This window comes from Aythya ferina, assembly GCF_964211825.1.
Source record: "Aythya ferina genome assembly, chromosome: 1".
NCBI classification, from domain to species: Eukaryota; Metazoa; Chordata; class Aves; order Anseriformes; family Anatidae; genus Aythya; species Aythya ferina.
This window is the reverse complement of record NC_140296.1, coordinates 110,503,106-110,525,203: the sequence shown is the minus strand read 5'-3', so window position 1 is coordinate 110,525,203 and position 22,098 is coordinate 110,503,106. Positions and strand designations below refer to the sequence as shown.

Sequence of the window (22,098 nt, the reverse complement as noted above, 5' to 3'; positions counted from 1 at the left end):
CATGAGACGTTAATCCCTAATGCACAGCGAAGAACACAACACCTTGTTGAGCAGCTAGGGATATCCTTGCTGCTGACTGCTACGGGACAAAAAGCAGAACCCTGAATTCATGGGTTGCTAGACACTGAGCCTCCTGGGTCACCTAGAATAGCAACTCACCCTCGAGTATCAGCCCTGTGCTCTCTCTTCCCTACCTGCAGGCAGTTAGGGCGCAGCAGGTGCTCTGCAGTAAGTACACATCCTCTTACCTCGTGATGCTGTCTCTGTGCTCCTGCCTCATGAAAACCCTCCTTTCTTTTAGCAGTAACAAATGTTGTTTGCGAAGCAGGAAATCATAAGAAAATGTTACAGGGTGTCCCTTTTCTCTCCTGCAGCTGTTCCACTGCCTGCCTTCCACCTTCCTGTAAAACCAAAATTGTTGCCTGCTTCTGGGACTGTTGTGAAGAGGGTATAGGCTTTGCAGCAGCAGGGTACCGACTCTGAACAGATTCACAGAGGAATCCCTATTCCCCTTTCTCTTTCCTTTTGTCTGCCTTCTCTTACAAAGATGCTAATCACCACTACCTTCATTAAATGTCAGAGAGTCTTTAGCAACCTCGGAAGGAAGAGAAACTGAGCTGTCAGTGCTAATCCAAAGCACAAACGTGTAGCCCTTGCCACATCAGTGTGCCTTTGTCACCTCTAGATTGGATTAGTGCAGTGCACGGTATGTGGGTCTACAGCTGAAGACACATGCAGAACAGTGTTGTCCGCTTGTTTTAGCATCACGGGAGAGCGTTTTCTAGAGAGAAGACAGCGTTTAAAAAGAATGCCCTCAGTTGGGATCCTGAGCTGACTTCTCACTCTGGTCTGTTCAAAGCTGTTTTGGCAGTCAGGCAGTGCTTTAAAGCTTACCTGCTGCTGTTCCTGCTTTCTGTAAGAGGATCAGCTGAAGGATTGAATGGGGCTGAATCTTAAGGCATGGTGAGAATATATTGGCTGGAGCCCCTCAGCTATCTTTTTTTTTTTTTTTTTTTTTTTGGTTGTTTTTCCATAGTCTGGATTTTAATATATGGTGCTTGTGGTTAGAGAGATCCCCTTAAACAAGGGGACAAGACATAGTCAAGGTTTTTCTCTCCTGCTCACATGTGAAAGACGCAGAGAAGTTTGGCCTTCTTATTAGGACTAGGCAATCACTTGATCAGGTACATTACAGCAGTCTTCTGAGAGGGGTATAAGAGGGTAAGAGACATATTTTGATTGCAGACTGGGGTTAGTGTGATAAAATACTAATGTCAATTATACAAAGTCATGGCAATCAGGAAACTGGGCTGTTAGGAACGAGCCTGTGCACATGAACAGCCTGCAAGGCAAAGAACATGCTGGGGACTACCTCTTCTTACCAGCTGCAGAGGTAAAGACAGCGTCAGTCCTTGGTTCAACTGGTGAATTAGAGCAGTTGTGAGTTATTGGGCTTCATGCATATGTGGGCTATTTGGTTAAATTTGACATTGCCTGAGTGATATTCTAGATCAACCTTTTGGTCCAGCTGCTCCTGCTATAGTTATGGTGGTCTACTTGATTTTTGCAATATCTACCCTTTAGCATTTTGGCTTCTCTTGTTCTGCTGTTCTCCTGCTCTGCCATTTTGCTGTGGATGTGGAGCTGTGGTATCCATGTCCACAGCCAAATATTGGTAAGCATTTTGTTGCTACTGTTTGGAGACTGAACTTTGGTAGTACATCTCTTGCTGAACAAGTTTCTCTGGTTGGAACCAGAGTGAAAGCCGTTTGCTTTTCTTGAAGTGAGAATCTGCCAAGATCCACGTGCAGACACTGTGGTTGTTCTTTGAGCTACAGAGCCAAATCAACCAGAAAAGTCTCTTTCTATATCTGCCAGGTCCTCTGGCTACTTTAAGTGGTTTGTGCTTTTGCCTGAAGCATAACACGTTGCTGTGCCAGCCTTCAGCAGAGAACTGCTGTTGTTTTTCTGTCCTTTGAGTTAGATGGTCCCAGAAAACACAGTCTGAACACTGTTTCCCCGTGCTTTTGGAGGGAGTGTGCTCTGCTCCTGCTCTCATGTTCTGGGACTTCCATTAAAGGTGAATTGTGTGCTGGAAGCAGGTGTGGTTGCAGAAACCCATTCAAGCACTGTTTGTGGAAATCAGTAATTCCTTTAAAGTCACTTAGAAAGGCAGGGAAGCTCATCTGCATTAGAGAAGCCCTGATCCTGTAGGGAAGAGGTGACTTCATGCTTGGAGAATGTCAACTTGCTATTCTTATGGCTGTCAAGCTGAAGGAGAGTTAGAACTTCTTCTTTGAACCCTCTACTGATGTCAGCGGAAGACTTATAAAAATGCCCAATTAGATTATGCCATCACTGTAGTAATGAAAACCACTACTTAATGCTGTTTAAGTGTATTTCTCTCAGCCTCTGGTGGAAACATGGCACTTGGAGGCTTACCACTTTGTCTCTGGTGGAAACTGTTAACCACTGGACCTGTGGCTAAATAGTGTTCTCTTTTTTTTTTTTTTTTTCTCTTTAAATTCTTCTCTCCTCGTCTCTGTGTTTCATTACCTAACACATTACTAAATAAGCAGTGAACCAAAGATTGCCCATGCTGTTCCAATGAGATTAAACGTTAATGGGAAAGATTGCTCTTACTAGTTATAGCTTTCTGCAGGGTGGGTGCCCAACCTTACCGTATTTCACATTATTTTGGTCAAAGGCTATCCTGGTGATTTCCTTTATTAACTGCCTGCTTTCTTTCTCCTTATTCCCCAACCTAGCTTTCTGCAGGGGACGCATTGTGAGGGTACCCAAAGGTCCTCTGATTCGAGTCTTGGGCACGGAGGTGGCGATCCCTTGCAGCGTGAGTGACTACGACGGACCCAGCGAGCAGAACTTTGACTGGGAGTTCGCCCGAGAGACTGACTTCGTGCGGATAGTGAGTACCTGGGATTCTACCTTCACCTCTGAGGAGTACCAAAAACGCGTGGGCCACGGGGATATCAAACTGAGACGGAGCAGCAACGATGCTGTGGAACTCGTGATTAAAAACATCCAGCCAACTGACCAAGGGAGATACAAATGCTCCACGCCCAGCACTGATGCCACCGTTCAGGGAAATTATGATGCTGAGGTCCAAGTGAAAGGTATTTCTGAAGAGTGAGGTGTGCTCTAAGTTTGTTTTTGATATTGATTATAGATGTACCCTTAATGATGTTGAATTTCTGTTGCTTATGAGCATTGTGATCTTTTTTTTCCTATTTGATTCTACTGAAGCCAAAATTGGGAGGCATGATAGGAGCAAGGGCAAGCCAGGCAAAGAAGCAAAGGGGACCTGTTACTCTGAACACCACTTTTGCTTTTCTATCTAGGAAATATGTAAATAAATATGGGAAAACTAAGCAGTGTGTTTTCCTAAGATGTCTGCAAATGCTTAATGTCACTAAGCCTCTGGGAAGAGGGGCTAACTTCAGGTAAAAACATCGCCTGCGTTCCTTCTTATTTAGTGTCATTTAGAGATCTTTCTGTGAGGGAAGTAGTCTTCCCTTTCATCTTTAGCATGTTGTTCCTGCAGTTATGTCCTAGCCTTGCTCTCTCATTTAGGGTTCTTCAGTAATAATTTGGGAGACTGTTTTTTCTCTTTGTGTTGTCTCTTTTTCTCGTGAAAATCAAGATGGTTCTGGATCGGAATAGTCTGAATGATATTACTTGGATAAGAAATTGAAGTGAGGGTAGGGTAAATGAAGTTGAATGCTTGTTATGGCATGTTTAAAGGGGGTGACGAATGAATTTTCAGCCAAGTTTCCTTGTTCCTGGAATGTATTTGTGTGGAAGAAGGAACAATTGGAGAGGTGGTAGTTTTAGTGCTTTATATCCAAACAGGTCATTGTGGGTGTTTTCTCCTTTCTTCCCTTTTATGATATTTGTGTATTTTGGTCTTTTTTAAATAGTAATTTCTGATGGCTTATGGGTGAGCGGTTCAAAAGCACGTTCTTCAACATCTCTCAAGCTCTCTGAGGGTGACTCCTTCAAACTGCGCTGCTCAGCAATCACCACCTCACCGGAGCACACACACCTGCACGTGACTTGGCAGATCAAAAGTGGATTGTCTTGGCAGGACATCCTATCTTTGACTCACGAAGGCAAATTCCAGCCTGGCCCTGGCTATGAGGAGCGCTACCGTGATGGAGATATCCGCTTGGACACAGGAGCGAATGATACGTATCGACTATCTGTGTCCCAGGCCTCATCGGTGGATGCAGGCACCTACAGGTGTCTTGTGAGCGAGTGGGTGAGAGGGGCAGATAGCTCATGGCAGAAGATTCAGGAGAAGAGCGTGGAGATAGCAAGCGTGTCGATCCAGCGGACTGGTGAGTGTTACAGCTGGGCTGGGGCCATGGCTTGTAGCTACTGCAGTGCTGTGCCCAGGAGGCGATGCTTCTTGAGAGCAGAAATTGGATAAGCTGAACTAAATAAGGACACCTTTCCAGGAGAGCTTAGAGTGCTGTTTGGATAGCTGGCCTGTTTACATCTGGGTTAACAGCATATGCTTGGCATGAGTTTGCTAGCTTTTATTCTGGGGGCAATGGGGATGATGGCATGGAAGGACTGACTGGAATCTCTGATGTGCCTAGACTGAGATTTTTATCTCATTCTTAGTTCACTTCCTCGGGTTACACTATTTCTTAAATCGTGTTGTGTTTAACCCCGAGCATCCTAAACCTGCCCTCTGTGCTATCATTAACATAGGTTATCTGAGAGTACTAAACTGCTGTGCTTCCCCTGTGAAAGTGGACTGTGATTCATGACAGATGTGAATGTTGTGTATTAAAATGGCATAGAAAGATTGGCAGAAAAGAGAAAGGCAGGGATAATTTCAAAGGACAAATTATCCTCTGATTTCTATCGCTACCACTGGATCACTGGGCTGATGGCTCCGCTGTGTTGGCGGGCACTGCTAAATGCATCATTGCATGCTTGACTAAGGAGACAGAAATACACATAGTGCTGTGCTGAGGATATCCAGATATCCCTGTCTGTGTAGGTTTCAGGAGCAGATGCACTAAGCGCTTAATTGCATTAGCATTGCCACTGCTAGTTGGAGGGGGGAAGCAGGGGGTGATGCTACTTGTCACTCAATAGGTGGTAAAACAGGCAATGATGGTCTCAGAAATGTGAGATTATGGCAGTATTTTTTCAAAGTATTCAGACAATAAGGGTATCTTTTCATTTTTGTCATCTTCTGATTGATATAGGGAAAAGTCAGAACTGCTGGGTTTTGGCTAGCTCCCTTGGATGTAGTTTTAGTATCCTGATGGTGTTTAGCCTGTGAGATTTGACAGGATCAATCTGCCCCTTTTTCAGGGTATCTGTTACACAGTAAAGCTTGCAGGTACTCTCTGTTGAGACAGGGGCAGCTGATTAAGAGCTGTAGCTGTAGTCCTCTATTTTGTTGCACATATGGAGAATTTGGCTGAAGTTGGTGGGCAGAAAACAGGATGAGGATGGCCAGGACCAGTAGCAGTGCCTAATGGGGCAGTTTTTTAATGTTCCCTCTGTCTGTCTGTGTCTCTTTTCTCCTGTTTGGTTTGTAAAGTTTTTTTTGGCCTTCATTTTCAGCTCAGTCATTGGCAGCAGTGGCACTTTGTCAGGAGCAAGAAAGCTTTCTAGCCTCCCCCTCCCTTCTTACCTGCTGTAAACTGTAGGGTTGAATTTGTAGAAATAAAATAAAAATAATAACAGAAATTATTATCTAACATAAAAAAAAATAGTCATGCGCAAAGCTACTTGTGTAACTACTTGCATAAGTAGCACAGATTACTTGCAAAAAGGAATTACTCTTCCATCTACTTTGGTGTCCTTAAATCATGAACTCTTTCGGCCTGACTTTGTTCCTGTATGTCTTTTTTAATAGCGCCTTGCACTAGAGGAATATAATCCTAAGTGAGGCCTTCAGGCACTTCTGCAACCAAAAAAGGAGCCTTGAGAAGGCACATACAAGTAAACTCTCTTAGAGTCCCTCTCCGTGATTATCCTGCCAGGTTCTGAATGCCGGTCACTAGTGCATGATCAGAGGTGCTCCTTGGAGAAACACTGCTCTTAACTTTTCAGAGGGCTCTTGATTTGTATTCTGGCATTTAAATTAACTAGTCTCTTAAATTAACTAGGCTTTCCTACTGTTTCCAGTCCCGGTGAGGCATTCATCAGATAGGGGACTTGGCTTTACCTCTCAGGAGAGGCTCGATTCAGTCTGTTCTGTGCTATTGAGTGGTGAGCAGTGAGATGAGTACTGCTTGGTTTTATTGGCAATAGTTGTGGCCACTCAGAAAAACAGTTTGGCATTTCTATACTGTCTCTAGTTTCTGGTGATAGTCCTAGAAAGCTTTTACAGATGGGTATGTATTAGGTACTAGAACATGGCTTTACATAGAAATCACTGATCTGCTCTTAGCTGCCTGGTTAAGGCAGGACTAGTGGAACTACTGAGAAGAGCTGCTACAGTTCTGGTGTAGGGCCTCGTGGTTTCAGTGGACATTTTCCATTCTGGGAGAGTCCCCAAATACCTTGACTCTCCTGTGAGAATAAATATCCTTCATTTTTTCCTGTGTGAGGGTGGTGTACAGTCTGTGGTTAGGACAAAGCCTTCACAGACCAGTTGTTGTTGAGGTATAGAAACACTGTTCTCTTCTCCTTCTTTCTCCCACCCTTATCAAAGATCCCTTGCTTGCTTGATAATGTGTGCTTGTCTTATAATAAATGATGCAGCACAACAGTCGAGGGGTGCTTGAAAGTGGGGCTACTGAGCTACTTGAGAAAATTCTGTAATAGAAAGTGAAGGTCTGCATAATTTACAGTGAGTGGGCTCTTTAAAATATTAATAAAAGCAATGTTTTATTTTTTGTTTGAATTTTTCTCTCTTCATTTCCAAGTTCTAGATGTGCTCATCTCAACAAGCAATCTGTCCGTGACTGAAAGAGACTCCCTGGATCTTACCTGCAACATCACAACAGACAGGAGTGGTATTTTCCAGGCTGAGGTGACGTGGTATTTCTCTGGGTCACCCGACGACACCTTGTCAGATGCTCAGGTTTTGCTGAGCATGGACCATGACTCTGTTGTCAGTGATTCAACTCTAATCAGCCTGAGCCATGTCGATAGGAATTCCTATCGCCTCTTGGTGCGTGATGTGGGTGTGGAGGACTCTGGGTATTACTTCTGCCAAGCAGCTGTCTGGGTACCGCTGCACAACGGGAGCTGGCATAAAGTGGTGGAGAGGACATCTGCGCCAGTCAGTGTGGTGGTGACTGCATTAGGTGAGTGATTCTGCTCGCAAACTTCATGGATATTGTACCATGCATTCCTTCTTCCTATCAGAAAAGGGAAAGGACCTTGCAGGATCTCATCTCTTCCACATTTGCATGTATCATCTCTCTCTCTGGGCTTGTATATTTTGGGACTTTAGGGTATCACTGAACTGTCTGTAACTGGGAAACAGAGCTTAAAAGTCCACCTTATTTTCCAGGGGCTGAAGCTACCTTGGTATCATATTGTCCCCTTTCATTTCCCGTGTACTGTCAGCAGGGCTTTGATACTGCAGCAGGTGTTCTTTCTGAGCTCCAAACGCAGTGATACCACATGGTTCCCATCATTTTTGAGTCATTTGCCATATAGTTATTTATGATGCAAACTTCATAATGAACTGCAATATCTTTCAAATTGTTTCTTTGTTTTAATCGCTAAAGACACACCACATCCTACCGATAGATTTAGGATGGGATGGGATTTTATACTGCTTTATTCTCTTCCCTCGACAGGCAAGTCTATTTTAGGAGACCACACTATTGAATAGTATGACTGAACAAGAGAGACCTGGCTAAGAGCTTAATTCTGGAAGTGTTGTTTAGCACAGTAACCACTAAAGTAGGTCTTCCCGCAGTACTTAATATCCCACTCTGGTGCATTTTTGATCATTCAGTTCTAGACATGAGTGGGTTTTTGTCCTTTTGAGAACACAAAGGATTATTTGTGCACCTGAATGTATGGGTTCCTTAAGTTACTGCAACATTTTTGCAGCAAGTTCTTTTAAGTCACTAGTGGGAAAAAAAAGATCTACTTAAACAGCGATTTGATGATCTCTTTATCCTCTCCTTCTTTCATTCCCCAGCTGTTCATAGTTATTTTCCCTTCTTATTTCCCTTCTTGTACCTCTAATACCATCATTTTTTTTATATATTTTTTTTTCTTCACAAGGGGGCTGTGCTTAGGAAGAGTTGTGTTTAGCAGTTGTTCATTCTAAACAGAACAGAAGCTGAAGTGGAGGTCAGAGGTTCAACAGGCTTGTCTAATCTACCTGGCCTACAAGAGCAGGCTGACAATATCTTTCCCTACACCCCCGCCCTGAAAAAAAATGTGTTTTGGAGATCTACTGGATCATACACATGCTGAAGACTGTAGATATTTTACTTTGCGTTATCCTTTCTGAACATTAAGCTTTGGCTGTCTCTCTTTATGCAAATATGCTTAGAAACAAAGTTGCTTCTGAGAAATGCTAAAAATGAAACTCCAGCAAAACTTCTAAAAAGTCTGGCTTTTTAAGGGTATGTTAGCCTTCCTATGTTATCTTCTAGTTTAATCATGAGAGAAGAGTAACTTCAATTCATAAGCAATGTAACTCAGGATGGTGTTGCAGGATGCTGTAGGTAAGGCGTTTCCACCTTTTTCCTGCTGAAATTCACAAAGGATTGTTTGTGTTGGAAGCATGGATGAACCTAGATGTGAACTGGAGAACTGGCAGAGCTGTCGTACTTGATGTTTGTTCCCAGCTTTTATTGGATGCAAGCATCTGTGCCTAAACGTTCTCCATGTACTCATTTGGAGCCTCTTGTAATCAGTCTGATGGTACTGCCCAGTTACAAAGGCAGAGTTCCTCCAACACAAAAGGACAGAATGGGTTCAGCATATAGAGAGTCTGTTTATCAGAAATAAATAGCTGTAGCCACAAGGTTAAATTCCAGTGATAAACATTGTAATTTTGCAATTTGGCATTGTACAGAGCAGTTGAGCTGTGGCTCTTTCTTGCATACTTGCAATGTGTGCTAGAGGTAAGTGCACAAGTGATAAGTCTTTGTTTTCATTCTTCAGCCATTTGATTACACATTCAGCTTCTGCGAGCTCGCCCCTTTCCCCATGTACGTGCATGTGCACACACGTGTTCATGCACATACAGGTGCACCATGTGCTCACATATTCTTTTACATTGCCAGTGCCTGTAGAACTATTCCTTGCTTTTTCCATTCCAATTGGGTATTATCTGGGGAAAGGAGAGAATAAAATCTACTCCTCGGCAGACGCTTGGTTGCTAAGGACAAAGGAAAGTAGAATAATTTTTCAGCATTTGAGGTTTTCAGCTGCATCCAGAATTCACCAACTCCTCCTTCTTAATGGAAGTTAAGAGCTGCTGGGGTATTAAGTCATTGAACTGTCAGTGAGGCTGTTCTTTGACAGCTGACAGAGTGGAGGAATGAGGTTTATCCAGCCAGCCTTTTATTCTTTCTAAATCCTCTGTCTGAATGTCTGTCAGGGTGAAGCGCCTATCTGGAGTGGTGCTGTCAAAGCCAAGACTCTCTTCTTAGCGGTCCTTTCCCTCCCCGCAAATAAAACAACCTGAAGTGATTATTGAAGAACTTGACTTTCTTGCAGCTTTTTCCTTTCTGTGTTCCTATCCTGAGAAGAGTTTCGGCTCTTTTAGTCTTTGTTGCTGTGAAAATATTAATTGGTCTTGACTGCCGCCTGTTTTGGTGGTGAAGATGAGTCAAGGGGGAATAAGAAAACTGCAGAGTGTGTGCAATATATCATGAGGCCCTGGAGAAGACTGGTCTTTTGTGAATGAGACAGGAAGGGTAGAGTAGCTGTAGGATCTGTGGGGATTTGCTTGCACCAAAAATGGATTTTGGCCACCATTAATAATCTATGAGTTGGTTGCAGCAGAGGAATTGAGTGAATTTTTATTTTGTATTACTCATACCGAGAGTCTGCAAAAATCTATGCTTATGTTCACTATGTAGTGCATAGTGAGCTAGTGTACAGTAAATTTCAGCAGGCATCATAATAAACACAAAGTAGGTTAACAGTCAGAGATGCATATATCAGGAGAGCTTCGCAGAATAAAGAAGCACAGTGCTATACAGCTGTGCGGTACTGCTGCCAACAGTAGGTACTTTGGACTTAGGTGAGCAATACCTTTACGTTTGTTACCTAGCACTGCAGAAACTCAGTGATTTAGATCTTCCGGCGTCTGGTCTGTTTGTATGCCCTTGTTCTGGCTAGATGCAAGGACACTGCATGCCTGCATGCAGAACACTTAGTGGCGAGAGATCCTTTCTCCAAGCTGGCGTGGCAGCAGCCAGGTTGCTTGAATAGAATTGTTTCCTTCATTTGCATCCCAAGTCCAAAAGTGCATGTGCACACACATTAGCGCAGCAGCTCTATTAAGATGTTTTATTATCTTGGCTCACTGGTGAGCTAAGTCTAAGTTTTAGCCTTGGATTGCCTTCTCTGTCCCAATTATAGCTTCAGTTAATTGTTTCTGGGAGGGCAAAATGCCAAATACAACATAAAGCAAGAAATAAATATAGAGCACTGAATACGCTTATAATACAAAATCCATGTGATGAGTATTGGCTGAACAGTTGGAAGGCTAGTATTTTTTCTGAATAATAGTAGGCAGCAAGAGAGAAAAATATTCTAATGCTAGTAAATAAACATGTATCTCCTTTGTGGTGAGAGGTCCTTGCTGTAATCTTTTTCCTTTACTATCTCCATAGTCCAAGAGAAAATAGTCATGTGGCTGCCTTATCTCTTTTAGGCTTTGGACAGCCAGCTATTTTAGATTTAAATACAGCAGCCCCAATCTTAACCCGTGCATTTCAGGCGATCCTTTTCAAGCCTCAGGGTTTCTAGCCTCACAGCTGTACAGCATCTACTTCTTTGTTCTGTGGAGCTCTTCTGATATCTTTTGATATACACATTGTTGGCTTAACCTACTTGTTATTTATTATGATGCCTGCTGAAATTTACTGCACGCTGCTGTTTGTGCTGCCCGTGGCCAGTGGCACTGATGCCCCCTGATTTGGGTGGACGGGTGGGTGAGATGTTTAACATTCATTGCATGCTGTAGAGAGATGATGGGATGTTAAGTGCAGAGAAGGTGGCATTTCAGGATGGGAAATGGACTCTTATCCTGGAGACAAACTGGGGAGATGGGATGGCTCTGGACAGTGCAAAGACAGAGTGTAACTGGTCTTCTGGCTGCTGGAGGCCTTCAGACAGGTGCAAAAGTGGCGGGATATCTGAAACAACTGTGGGTTCTTGGGGCCAGGCCTAAGGAAGGGAATGATTTTGCTCAATAAAATCACTTTGTCCTGATCTTTCTGAAACGGTCTGACAAGACACACAAGTCCTGTTTGGAAATTCAGGCCTAGGGTGGCTCACTTCACACCAGTACAAGTCTGAGAGCTAGAGTCCAAGTTCCCAATCACCAGCTCTTGTAAGAAAAATAGATGTTCTGGCACTTGGCTTTGGGACCATGTGCTTTCACAAACTGGATGTTAGCAGTTAGCAGTATCTTATTTAACATTAAGCTTTGCCACTTGCTCCTTTCTGCTTGTATCTTCTCACTTCTTTATTGTGGGTTTTCTCTCCCACAGAGCCAGATTATGAGGTGTTCCTGAATGCATCTAAAACACCCAAGTTTTCAGATGACCCCACCGAGCTGGAGTGCAGGATCACAAACGCCCAGGACACCGAAGCAAACATCCGTTTCACAGTTTCATGGTACTACAAGGAGCACCTGCCCGGTGACGATGTTGCGACAGAGGAACTGCTGGCCACCATGGATGCAGACTGGACTCTACTTCTCGGGGACAGGAGCAGAGAGCGGACTCAGAACGGGGAAATAATCTTCTCTAAAAAGGCTGTTGACACCTTCAGTTTACGGATCCAGTGGACTTCAGAAAGTGACAGAGGGGATTATTTCTGTGTCATCTCTGCATGGAGCAGGCACCGCAACAACAGCTGGGTAAAAAGCAAAGACGTGACTTCTGCACCTGTCAGCATTTTATGGGCTACACAAGGTAGGAACCTTGCACCTATTCACTGGAAGTCCTGGAAAGCTAAGATAGTTTTCTCTTGAGTAGATCCATCATGCAGAAGGCCTACAAAAGGCTTTTGGAAATGTGTCTCTGTGTTATGAAGAAGAAAAATTACTTTGTGTAAAGACCTATATTTTTGCAGTTAAATAATTAGTAAACAGCACTGACCAGTTTTGTGCAACAGCTTGGAGTGGAAGTGCGAAACAGATCCTTTGCTCAAACTGCGCTGAGACTTAGAGGAACCAGGCTGTCATTGTGACAGGGTGTATCCAGCAGTAATGCTGGGGTCACTGCTCGCTTTCATGACCCAGAGTATTTCAGTATCTCTAGGATGCATCTTGTTGCTTGCAACGAGGCTGTCTTGGGTTAAAAAAGGAATGTCACTCACTTTAAGTCATCTCTTACTGTCAGTTTGATAGCATTTTTTTTTTGATTGTTTGTTTTTTTCTATACCAACTTGTAATTATAAGCATGTGTTTAAAGGGCACTTTTGAGTATGTTCATGAGCATAGTAGTACCAGAGCATCAAAAAAAAAAAAAAAAAAAAGCATGTGACAGCAAAGTCATTCAGTGCTTTGCTTGGACCTAGGCCTCTTTTTGACAGAAGTGAACTGCCCTTTGGTCAGTATTTCAACAGTCCTTGGGAGCATTTCTTAGGAGCTAAATAAAGGTACCTGAATCACTTGGTATAAAGCGGGTTCCTGTAGCCTGATTGTCCAGTAGAGTGATATCCTTTTGGCTTACGTGTGAAGCCATGTAAGAGGGGACTGCTGAATGGGGGAAGAAGGAATGGGGTAGCCTAGGATGTAACATCTTTGTCAAAAACAAAAAAACAAACAAACAAGCAAAACAACAACAACAACAAAAACAGCAATTAGCTAAGCTGTCCTTGCACCTCACAGATTTGTTGAGCGGTCTAGCTCAAGTAGCTATAGACAGATGACCGTTTCAAAGACATGTAGTCTTAAATGAATTTAAATCTGTTCAGGCATTATCTTTATATGAACTGGAGAACTTCTGTGATTTTGTTCCAGTGGAGACAGAAAATGGCAGGCTGCTTGTTCAGACTTTCTTCAACCCCAGACCAAGTCTGGTCCACAGAAAGGGTATTTCCTTTTTTGTTAGGAGCTGGCTTCTCTAGCAGGAATGAGATCCCTCAATAATGGCGAATGCCGGTCACAATCAGTTCAGTTATGCCATAGCTGTGTGTGTGTGCATGCACGCGTAATGGATCACCGCCTTCAGAGCAGCTAGAGAAACCAGCTGGAGTTGAAAAGTCTCAGCCTGTGTTGACATTTCTGAGGGAAAACAAACCGTGACAGGTGTGAACGTTCCCTTGTTTCTGGTTTTGTTCCAAAAACTCTGCTAATTTTGCCACACAAATGTAAATGTTACAGTCCCCATGCTGAAAAGTACGTTTGTTGGCAAAACTCAGAGCTGGGGTATTTACGACGTGAAAGCAAACTCTCCTACAAACATTCTTCTCCTGAAAAAAAAACACACACATATGTATGTATGGAGGGGGAAATATTTAGGCTTGATTTCCCCCTTCTTCCCTTCCACTCCCTGCCATGCTCTTCCAGCAATCTGGCCCCAGATGCCGTTCCCTGCACGCCCTGACCCCAGTCACAGCTGGTTCCTGCAGGCTCCAAACGGGGCTGTGAGCCTGGTGGTGCAGCACCAACTATGAAGGAGTTAATGTGCTGCTGCCTCTGCTCTCTGACTGTTGTTTTGACAAGTATCTCTGGTGATTTGAGTCCCGAATTGCTCCCAATGCTTATAAAAGCAAGCAGCCAGGCTCCCACGTGTTTGCCTAAGGAGAGAACCGAAATTTGCCTGTTCCTTGGATAGCTTATGCCTACATAGAGGCTTTTCTTCCAACTATTTCACTATTTGCATTGTCTGTGTTAACTTTAGAGCAGTGCTGGGGGTGGAGAGGACTTCAGAGAGATCTGACTTTGAAAAATCTCACTCTGAGTATCAGAGAAAGGCGAAATGATTTTGTTGCATCCGTGGGGCAGTCAGTAGAGGGGTGTTGAGGATAACAGGCCTTGGCTTGAAATGTAAACATCACACGAGGATGTCAAAGCCCTTTTTCCTTGTGTTTTATAATAAATTGTATGCTTGCCCATTTTCACTTGAGGCTTTTTATCCTTTTTTTTTTCTTCTGTTCTATCCGTTGGGAGTAATAAAGCTCATGCGTCATTCTGCTTATTCAGCTCTGCAAGTGCTGATTGCACATCACCATTGCTTTTGACATGGTCTGCCTGATTTCTGTTTCTTTGCTTTTTTATTTTGTTACCCAATGCCCCCCATCAATGGCAACAAAGCATCTTTGTCCCAAATATGAAAGCATCAAATGTGTTGTTGTATTCAGATTATTTACTACCTGGGATTTGTACTTTATAAAGGGGTAAGGGAAGGCAGGGAAACTTTTTTTTTTGACTGGTTCTGTAGATTATTTTGAACACAGAAGTTTGATAGTTTGAAAAGATTATTTTATATATCAGTTGGAGTGTGAGTGCTACCTACATTTAAAACAAAGGTGCTGTTAGCAGTGGAATGCAGAATCAGTGCTCGTTTCCTAAACCAGTGTTGTCAGCTTTAGATCTGCATGAAAGCCTTAGCAAAAGAGAGCATTATCTTTTAATTGAAACTCCATATCCCAAAGATACTATTATTTGGGGTTTTGTTAATACTTCTGTCTTTAATTTGCAAAGTAATTGTATTTAACAGAATGTTACTGGTCCTAAACGTTTGCTCAGGACCTTCCATTAAGTTTAATGGGGAGCAAGGGCATCTTCATCTTGCAGAAAGTCCTGCGAGCAGGGAGCAGGTGATATTTCTTCTACCCACTTGTCTTTGCAATTGCTGGTGTGTAACACACTGCTCAGTACAGACATGCAGAGAAATCCCCATCCCTGTGGCACCACTCCGTCACGCTACGTGCCAATTTGGGCCTGAGAACAAGCTAGTGCATTACAGTAGCTACACGAGCCAGGAGCCCCTGGGCTCCTCTTCCCCTGGCTGCACGAGGACCAAGTGGTTGTACTCATTGCTTAGGAGCTGAGCAGGGCAGTGAAGGCGACATAGGGGGGGGTGTGTGCAGCAGTGAGAGCAGTTGCCTCGTGTATACATGTGTCAGGCCGTGGTGTAGGCCGCAGCGTGCCGGCTGTGCTTTCAGTGCTCGTGGTATCCAAGCTTCTGGGCCTACGATTGTACCGTGGGGTGCCATACAGCCGCCGCCTCCTGCGAAGGCAAAACTGTCATTACCTTAATGTCTGCTGCATTCCCTCCACTTCCAATCTTGTTCAGTGCACTGGGGGATGAAGCAGCTTTTACGAATATTGGGATGGTGTTACTTAGCGCTGCTGACAAGGCATTAGGCTCTGAGATTAGTTACTTGTGGCTGCTGCTTCTTTTCAGACTGGAATTGGTGGAGCACAGGGAACATGTTTGTTGTTTCCTTGCCCTTTAGCTGCTAGGCTTCTCTAGCAATTGGACTGACAGATTAGGTGAAAACTGTTTTCAGTCATTTCCCAGGAAGCATCCTTGAAGCTGAGCACACGCTTAGTCGAAGGGAGCAGCAAGAGAATTAGTGTGGGTTAGCCACTTGGAGTGGCCCGGGATGGAAGGCAGCAGCACATGCTGCCAAGCTCCAAAGTACAGTTTGGTCAATTTTTATCTAAATAATTTGGCCAGGATTTCTTATTCTGCTAGCCCTCTGTCTTGTAATAGGACCCAAACTGGTTATGAGCTTTGGGTATGGTTTATATAGGTTCTCTTCCCCTAGTGTTTTCCAACAAACTCTGCAGATTGCAGCCTCCTGTGTGCGATGGACAGGGGTATGTTTTGTCCTGCTTTTCTTACACAGAGCTTTTTGAGAAGGAGGTGAGACTCTGCACAGGACAGAGAGGCTCTTGCCTGTGTGTGTGTGCCTGCATGGAGGGGCAAGTGTACACAGTAGTGGTCAAGACACAGACATTGCTTTCTTGTCAATTCTCAGAAGATTAGAAAAGAGGTATCAAGCTGTAGTTCTTGGAAAGAAAATGTTCTTTGACCTCTCTGGCCTATATTTTGCTTTCTAGCAAACAACAAACACTTCAGCACCTCTGGGTGTTGTTTATCATGCCCCCTTCTCCATTCTGGTTTGCATTTCTTATGTTCTCACATAAGAGAATGTGCCTCTGCCTTCTGTGGTATTCATCCAACGTAAAGGATGAAGGGGCTTTGGGTTTTTTCTAAAGGTAGAAAAATCCTATGCAAGGACTTCTAGAAGGATGTTTCCCAGTCCTTTGTTCAGCATCCTAATTTCTAACCCTTTTGTATTCAACCACTGTTATCCAGCTGTACTGCAGGTCTTCAGATGTTCTCTTCCACAAACTCTACAGACAACATTGCTGCGTTTTCATGCTACCATTACTACTTTTATTTAACAAAAATAATTGGTCAAAGCAGCATTTTCTGTTGCCCTCAAATAGGAAGCCAAGAAAACAACAACTGGGAACAAAGCTGGGTTGGTCCTTGCTGGGGACAAGACACAGTTCCCTGTGTGCTGCTTCCTGACCTGTGTCTCAGAGAATAGTTAAAGTATTCCATTTGCAGCCCAGATGGTAGGGAGGGTTGCAGCTTCTCAGCTACATCTGTACTGTTCTTGTCACATTAAGGTATTTTCCTTATGTACATGTATGAGAGACCAAGTGCAAGATTTCTTTTTCAGTGTCCAGGACTCAGCTCTCTGACATGGAGATCAGAAGCACAGTGGACATTTGCATCAGGAAACTTTTTGCCCATAGCCTTCTCACAAGGTCTAGTGAGCAGCAGTAAGGCAGAGAAGTATGGTTAGCTGTTTGTGCTGCTTTTGGGGCAAAAGTATGATTGTAGGCTATATTCCTAAGATATGAGGCAAGCTGATTTGTGCTGGGATCCCAAAAGCTACCATCTTATAAAGAGGGTGTTATCAGAGTCTCAGGGCACAGAATGAGAAAAACAGATCTGAAGTCTGGAATCAGATGTGAGATGAGCTCTCACCCAGGAGAAGCAGGGGATGCATGCACACAAAACTTCAATTGTGATTGTACCCTCAGTGCTTAAATGTGCAACCCTTACATTCCCACTTGCTTAGTGGGTGGAAGTACAAGGGGGGCTGGTGTGGAGTATCAAATAATTCTGTGCTCAGCGAGACCACTTGATGCTGCCCCTGCTGTTTCTTTATATAGCTTTGTACTGTGATCTGCTTTATACAGTACCGATTTAAAGTTGTCATACCAGGTTTCTCATCTTGCGGGCCGTGTTTACTCATTGTGAAAACTGCTGCTTGAAGGCAAAACACTGCAAAATGTAATCTTGACAAGTATCTCATTGCTCTTATGGGGAGGGCATAAATATTACTTCATTTAGTTCACTTTGGGGAAAGCGTTGCAATCTTACCATCGCTTATTTTCCTTATCCTGAGAAGTTTCACCTTGCGTAAGGGTGATGTGTGGAGATTTTGTTTGATGCGTCTGGACCCATTTTTCATAAGAAGGGGAAAGGAGAATATGCTGTAGTGAAGTCCAGAAAGCTGCATTGGCCAAGTTCTTGCAATACTGCTGCTATGGGATGTTGCTGTAAGCTGTGTGCTCTGCCCCAGCCCTTCTTTCCTAAGGAAGAACCTGGATGTGCAGGATGTCTCTTCATCACAATGCCAGGAAAATAACAACTCCCTTTCCTTTTATCTAGATATAATTTCAGGCACTCTTCATTTTCTCATTTTCTCACTGTGACTTTTTTTTTTTTTTTTTTTTTTTTTTTGTCTTGAGGCTTTGCTCCTAGATGTATAATTTTCCCAAACCCTATAATTAAGGGATTCTTGGGATTGAGAGCCCGCATACTTGGAGGATGCTGAAGGGAATGAAATCAAGTAGTAAGCGTTGCTGGTGCCAAACTGCTGGGGACACATCAAGGTCTGTGTTAGGCTTGTAATCAGGTGAATGCACTAGAAACGAGTGAAAAGAGCATTTGTGGAGGCAGATGTGTGCTGACCTCTTCGAGAGCAGTGTGTGTATGAGTGTACTGGAGGCAATGGGTTCTCATGTTAACGCCAACTTTCCTGTCATGCAATCTTGTCATGATTTGAGGGGTTCAGCTCAATGTGTCTGGATTGCTGTTAGGGTGAATTTTTCAAGAGAAATAAAAAGCAGCTCTACTAAGTGCTGCAGATTCAGTCAGTGGCAGCTGTTGTCACTAGTCACAAGTACTTCATCAGCGTCCCTGTACTCTGTCGCTGATGGGGCTTTTCCAGATCCAACATCAAACTGGGGCTCCAAGTCTCATCTGACTAGTATCCATACTCTTAAATAAAAATGTCCTGGAGGTTATGCTGTGTCCTGTGTGTTGCATCATCTGTTCAGAGTATGGTGTTTGTTTGAATCCTTGCATTTCGACCTAAGCTGTTGTGTGCTGTTAAGTAGCATTCTGGGATGTCCATGTGTGTTTAGATAAATGTGCTGGGATTTGTCTCTGCAAAAAAAGCATTTTGCTTATTAGTAACCTTCCAGATGAACAAGTGCAGCAATAACTGCACTACTTATTAACCCCTTCCTTGTTGCTTATTTCCTTCCCCCTTCAGATTACACGCTGACTGTGGAGGCGGTGAAACTGAAGCCATTCTTCGTGGCAGGCCACACCTTTGAGATGACATGCAAAGTGTCCTCGAAAAACATCAAGACGCCACGCTATTCTGTCCTCATCACGGCAGAGAAGCCACTGACAGATCAGTCGAATCCCAATGGAACCACTCGCATAATTTCCCTGAACCAGGATTCAGTGGTGCGGTTGGAAGACTGGACGGACCAGACCCGTGTGGATGGCGTGGTTCTGGAGAAGGTGCAGGAGAACGAGTTCCGCTACAGGATGTATCAAACCCAAATTTCTGACGCTGGGCTCTACCGCTGTGTGGTGACTGCCTGGTCTCCAGGTGGTGGTGGCATGTGGCGTGAAGCAGTGAATGGCTTATCCAACCCCATCCAGATAGACTTCCAGACATCAGGTTGGTGTAGCATTTGTGTGTGTGTGTGTGTGTGTCTGAGCCAGAAGGGGAGGGAGTTCTGTGACACCCTTCCAGTGGTTTCCCTGTCTCTGGGCAATACCTGCTATTTTAGAAATTGAAAGGCTCTCCAGATGGTGTGATGGCTGGGAGCTTTCCTTGTCTCCTTTGGTGGTACTTGCATCCTTTGTGTTACAAATTGTTTACAGAAAGACATTCAATAACCCAAAGGTTACGATTATAACTAATTCTTCCTTTACTAATTCAGCTTTTATGGTCTTGCAGGCTCAGAGCTGGTTCTCAGTATGGAATAATTGCTGCCACATTTGCCAGATTCATTGCTAGGTTGCTGTTAGGTAACAACCACTTTGGAAGAGTATTAATATAAAGTGGATTTCTGTTCCAAAACAAACTTCATTAGCATAGCATTAAATTGCCTGAGCACACCTTCTCGTTGATATAATTGCAGAAAATGGTGAGGTCAAGGCAATGGCAATTTTTCAACAATCTCAGCAAGTATATCCTGCTGCTGAAGACCTTTAAGGCCTCTTGTGGATGGTTTGCAAAGCTCCACAAGTTGGAATGAATTTCAGTGCCCAGATGTGCATCCTGTTCCCCACATCCTTGCTGAAACCCTCACCTTTGTAACAAACCCCGCCTGGTGGGGTTTTCCCAGGGAAGTGTGCCTGTCCTGGTATATTATGGGGGTGAGAGAAAGTGGGGCAGTATTGGTTTGAATCGTCAAGGTGCGTGTTAACGCTGACTTCCTATCATGCCGCGTGATTGGGAACTGTTGCAGAGTTGTTTTTGTAATGGCAGTGAGAGTTTCATCTTGTGATTTGATAAACCAAGCTCGTGATGACTTGAACACTTCTAAAGAGCTCTTGGTGTAGCCCAAGGGTGCATCCTGTGTTGGAGCTCTCTGCTCAGCTGCTTATCTCAAACCTCCTGCACCCCCCTGTTGCTATTCACAAACACAGCTTGGGTGGAAGTCTCTCTTCACATCCCTTATTCTTCGTGAACTGAATTACTCTGCATATAATATGGGACTGAAGGGTTTTAGGAAGAAGCAGCTGTGACTAGGCTAGAGCAGCTTGACTTCTGGTTGCCTCCATAACTAAGGTAATCATTCTCCACCAGGTTATTTCTAAAACCTCAGTTTCTCTGTAGCTGGTGTGCAAGGAAAAGGACAAGAGCTGAACGTAGGGGGCATCTGTGCAGTGAGAACTTCACTTTGTAAGAAGTTCTGAAGTGTATCATCCCCATACAAACCCTATTGAAGACACAGCCTGACCTAAGCTGGGCAAAGAGAGGACAGGGACTCAGCTCAGTGCCTGTTCAGTTCTAGATCATCCCAGTTGGCTTTTCAGTGTTATGGTAAGTTACTGTTCTGAAAATATCCTATTAGTTTGCATATGTTCCAAAAGGCTCTTGGAGTAACAGTGTCACAGCTGAGTATTGCTGTAGATTTGTCTTCTAGAGATACGGTTTTAGTGGGCTGTAGCTTCAGCCTTGCTGCTCTTATTGTTTAAATCAGACATCGTGGGAGAGCAAGACTTACAAAGGGCTGATGCAAGAAACCATGAGGGATGAAATCTGGCCCAAACCTCCCCCCTGCAAGCTCTGACATGGGGGCTTTCCTGCACGAAAGTGGTGCTTGGTAGCTCTGCCAACACTGTTTGCGTTATGTCACTTTGAACTCCCCCCAAAAAGGTTTGGCAAGAGGCTATTAATATTCGTGGTTCGGAGGGAAACCTGTGAGCTATGCAAGGGAGGGAAGTGTGCATGTCACAGTCTTGACTTCTTTCTGCTATCAGCTTCTCTTCACTCCCTCCTCGCCCAGCTAGGATTTCCGGCACGTGGAGCGAAGGAGGGGAGGCAGCCCGCAGCTCTGCCCAGGGAATGTGTGAATTCCTGGAGCCAGGGAAGGGATGGTCCTGAAGCCCTGTCAGCCTTCCATGCTTTACTAGAGAATGAAGGCAGAAATGAGATCCCAGGCACAATTTACTGGAGAGCTGTTTCCCAAAATAGCCTCGCCATGTAGCCAAGTCTGGCTTAAAATACCTTTATTCAACTGATAGATGAACTTTGTGTCCTTCAGTAGTTGCTCAGATATCCACACTGGACATTCATCTGTGGGCATGATTATGACACACGACAAGCACAGTCAGAATGGATGCTGGCAGGCTTGCTTCCCTACTTACATACCCTCCTTTCCCCAAAATTTTCTTCTTCCTTTGGTGCAAACTCTGACCGGGTCAGGCAGCCAGAGGTAAGTGGCAAAGCTGCGGGGCAGCTATAAAAGCACAGCTCAGATATCGCGCCCTTGTCTCGCTTCCTGTGGTACAGGCAACTGTCAAGCTTGTTCTCCAAAAAAAGGAGCTGATGCCAGATTCTCCCCAATGGGAATGGTGTAAGGCAGAACTGCTGAGGTTGATGGATTTTCTGGGGAAAACGGGAGGTTGCCCAGAACTGGAGGGAAGAAGCTAACCAACAGAGGGTCAGAGACAGCAAAGAGGGGCATGTTGCTCTCCAGGTAACTGCAAAAGCTGGAAGGCACCTCTCTGCTAAATCTCGAGTTCGATGGGGATATGTGGTGACTGGTTTATGTGTGTGTTTGTCCCCGATAGTGCAATTACCTTGCTAACAGTTCTCCTGACTTCAAGGGTCTCGAAGTGTAGCAGAGAAGCACTTTAAGTGTGGCAGTGGTGGGGCCTTGCTAATGCAGTGTAACTTAAAATCCAGAAGGCATTCCTCTCTTCTCCCGACTACGAGGGCTTGGGCTGCCACAGCATTTCCAGCTGGCACCATGTGGGGGATGGAGCGGGGAGGAGATCGATATGGAAGCAGCATTTTCAGCAGAAGGAAGCCCTTAAAGGGTTTTACATGAAGGTTTGAGTGCTAGGAGGAATTTCTTGCTCGGTTGTTTTTATT

At 44.2% G+C, this 22,098-nt stretch overlaps 1 protein-coding gene across 5 annotated transcripts in view; it reads left to right on the top strand.

Annotated features, from left to right (window-relative positions):
* Positions 1 to 22,098, top strand: part of PTGFRN (prostaglandin F2 receptor inhibitor) — a 103,145-nt gene that overhangs the window by 61,755 nt on the left and 19,292 nt on the right. For all 5 annotated transcript variants that reach the window (XM_084507201.1, XM_084507202.1, XM_084507203.1 and 2 more), the window contains 5 exons: positions 2,769 to 3,134; positions 3,939 to 4,358; positions 6,918 to 7,301; positions 11,694 to 12,119; positions 18,748 to 19,167. In XM_084507201.1, the coding sequence (XP_084363327.1) occupies positions 2,769 to 3,134; positions 3,939 to 4,358; positions 6,918 to 7,301; positions 11,694 to 12,119; positions 18,748 to 19,167 (2,016 nt within the window). The remainder of the gene's footprint in view (positions 1 to 2,768; positions 3,135 to 3,938; positions 4,359 to 6,917; positions 7,302 to 11,693; positions 12,120 to 18,747; positions 19,168 to 22,098) is intronic.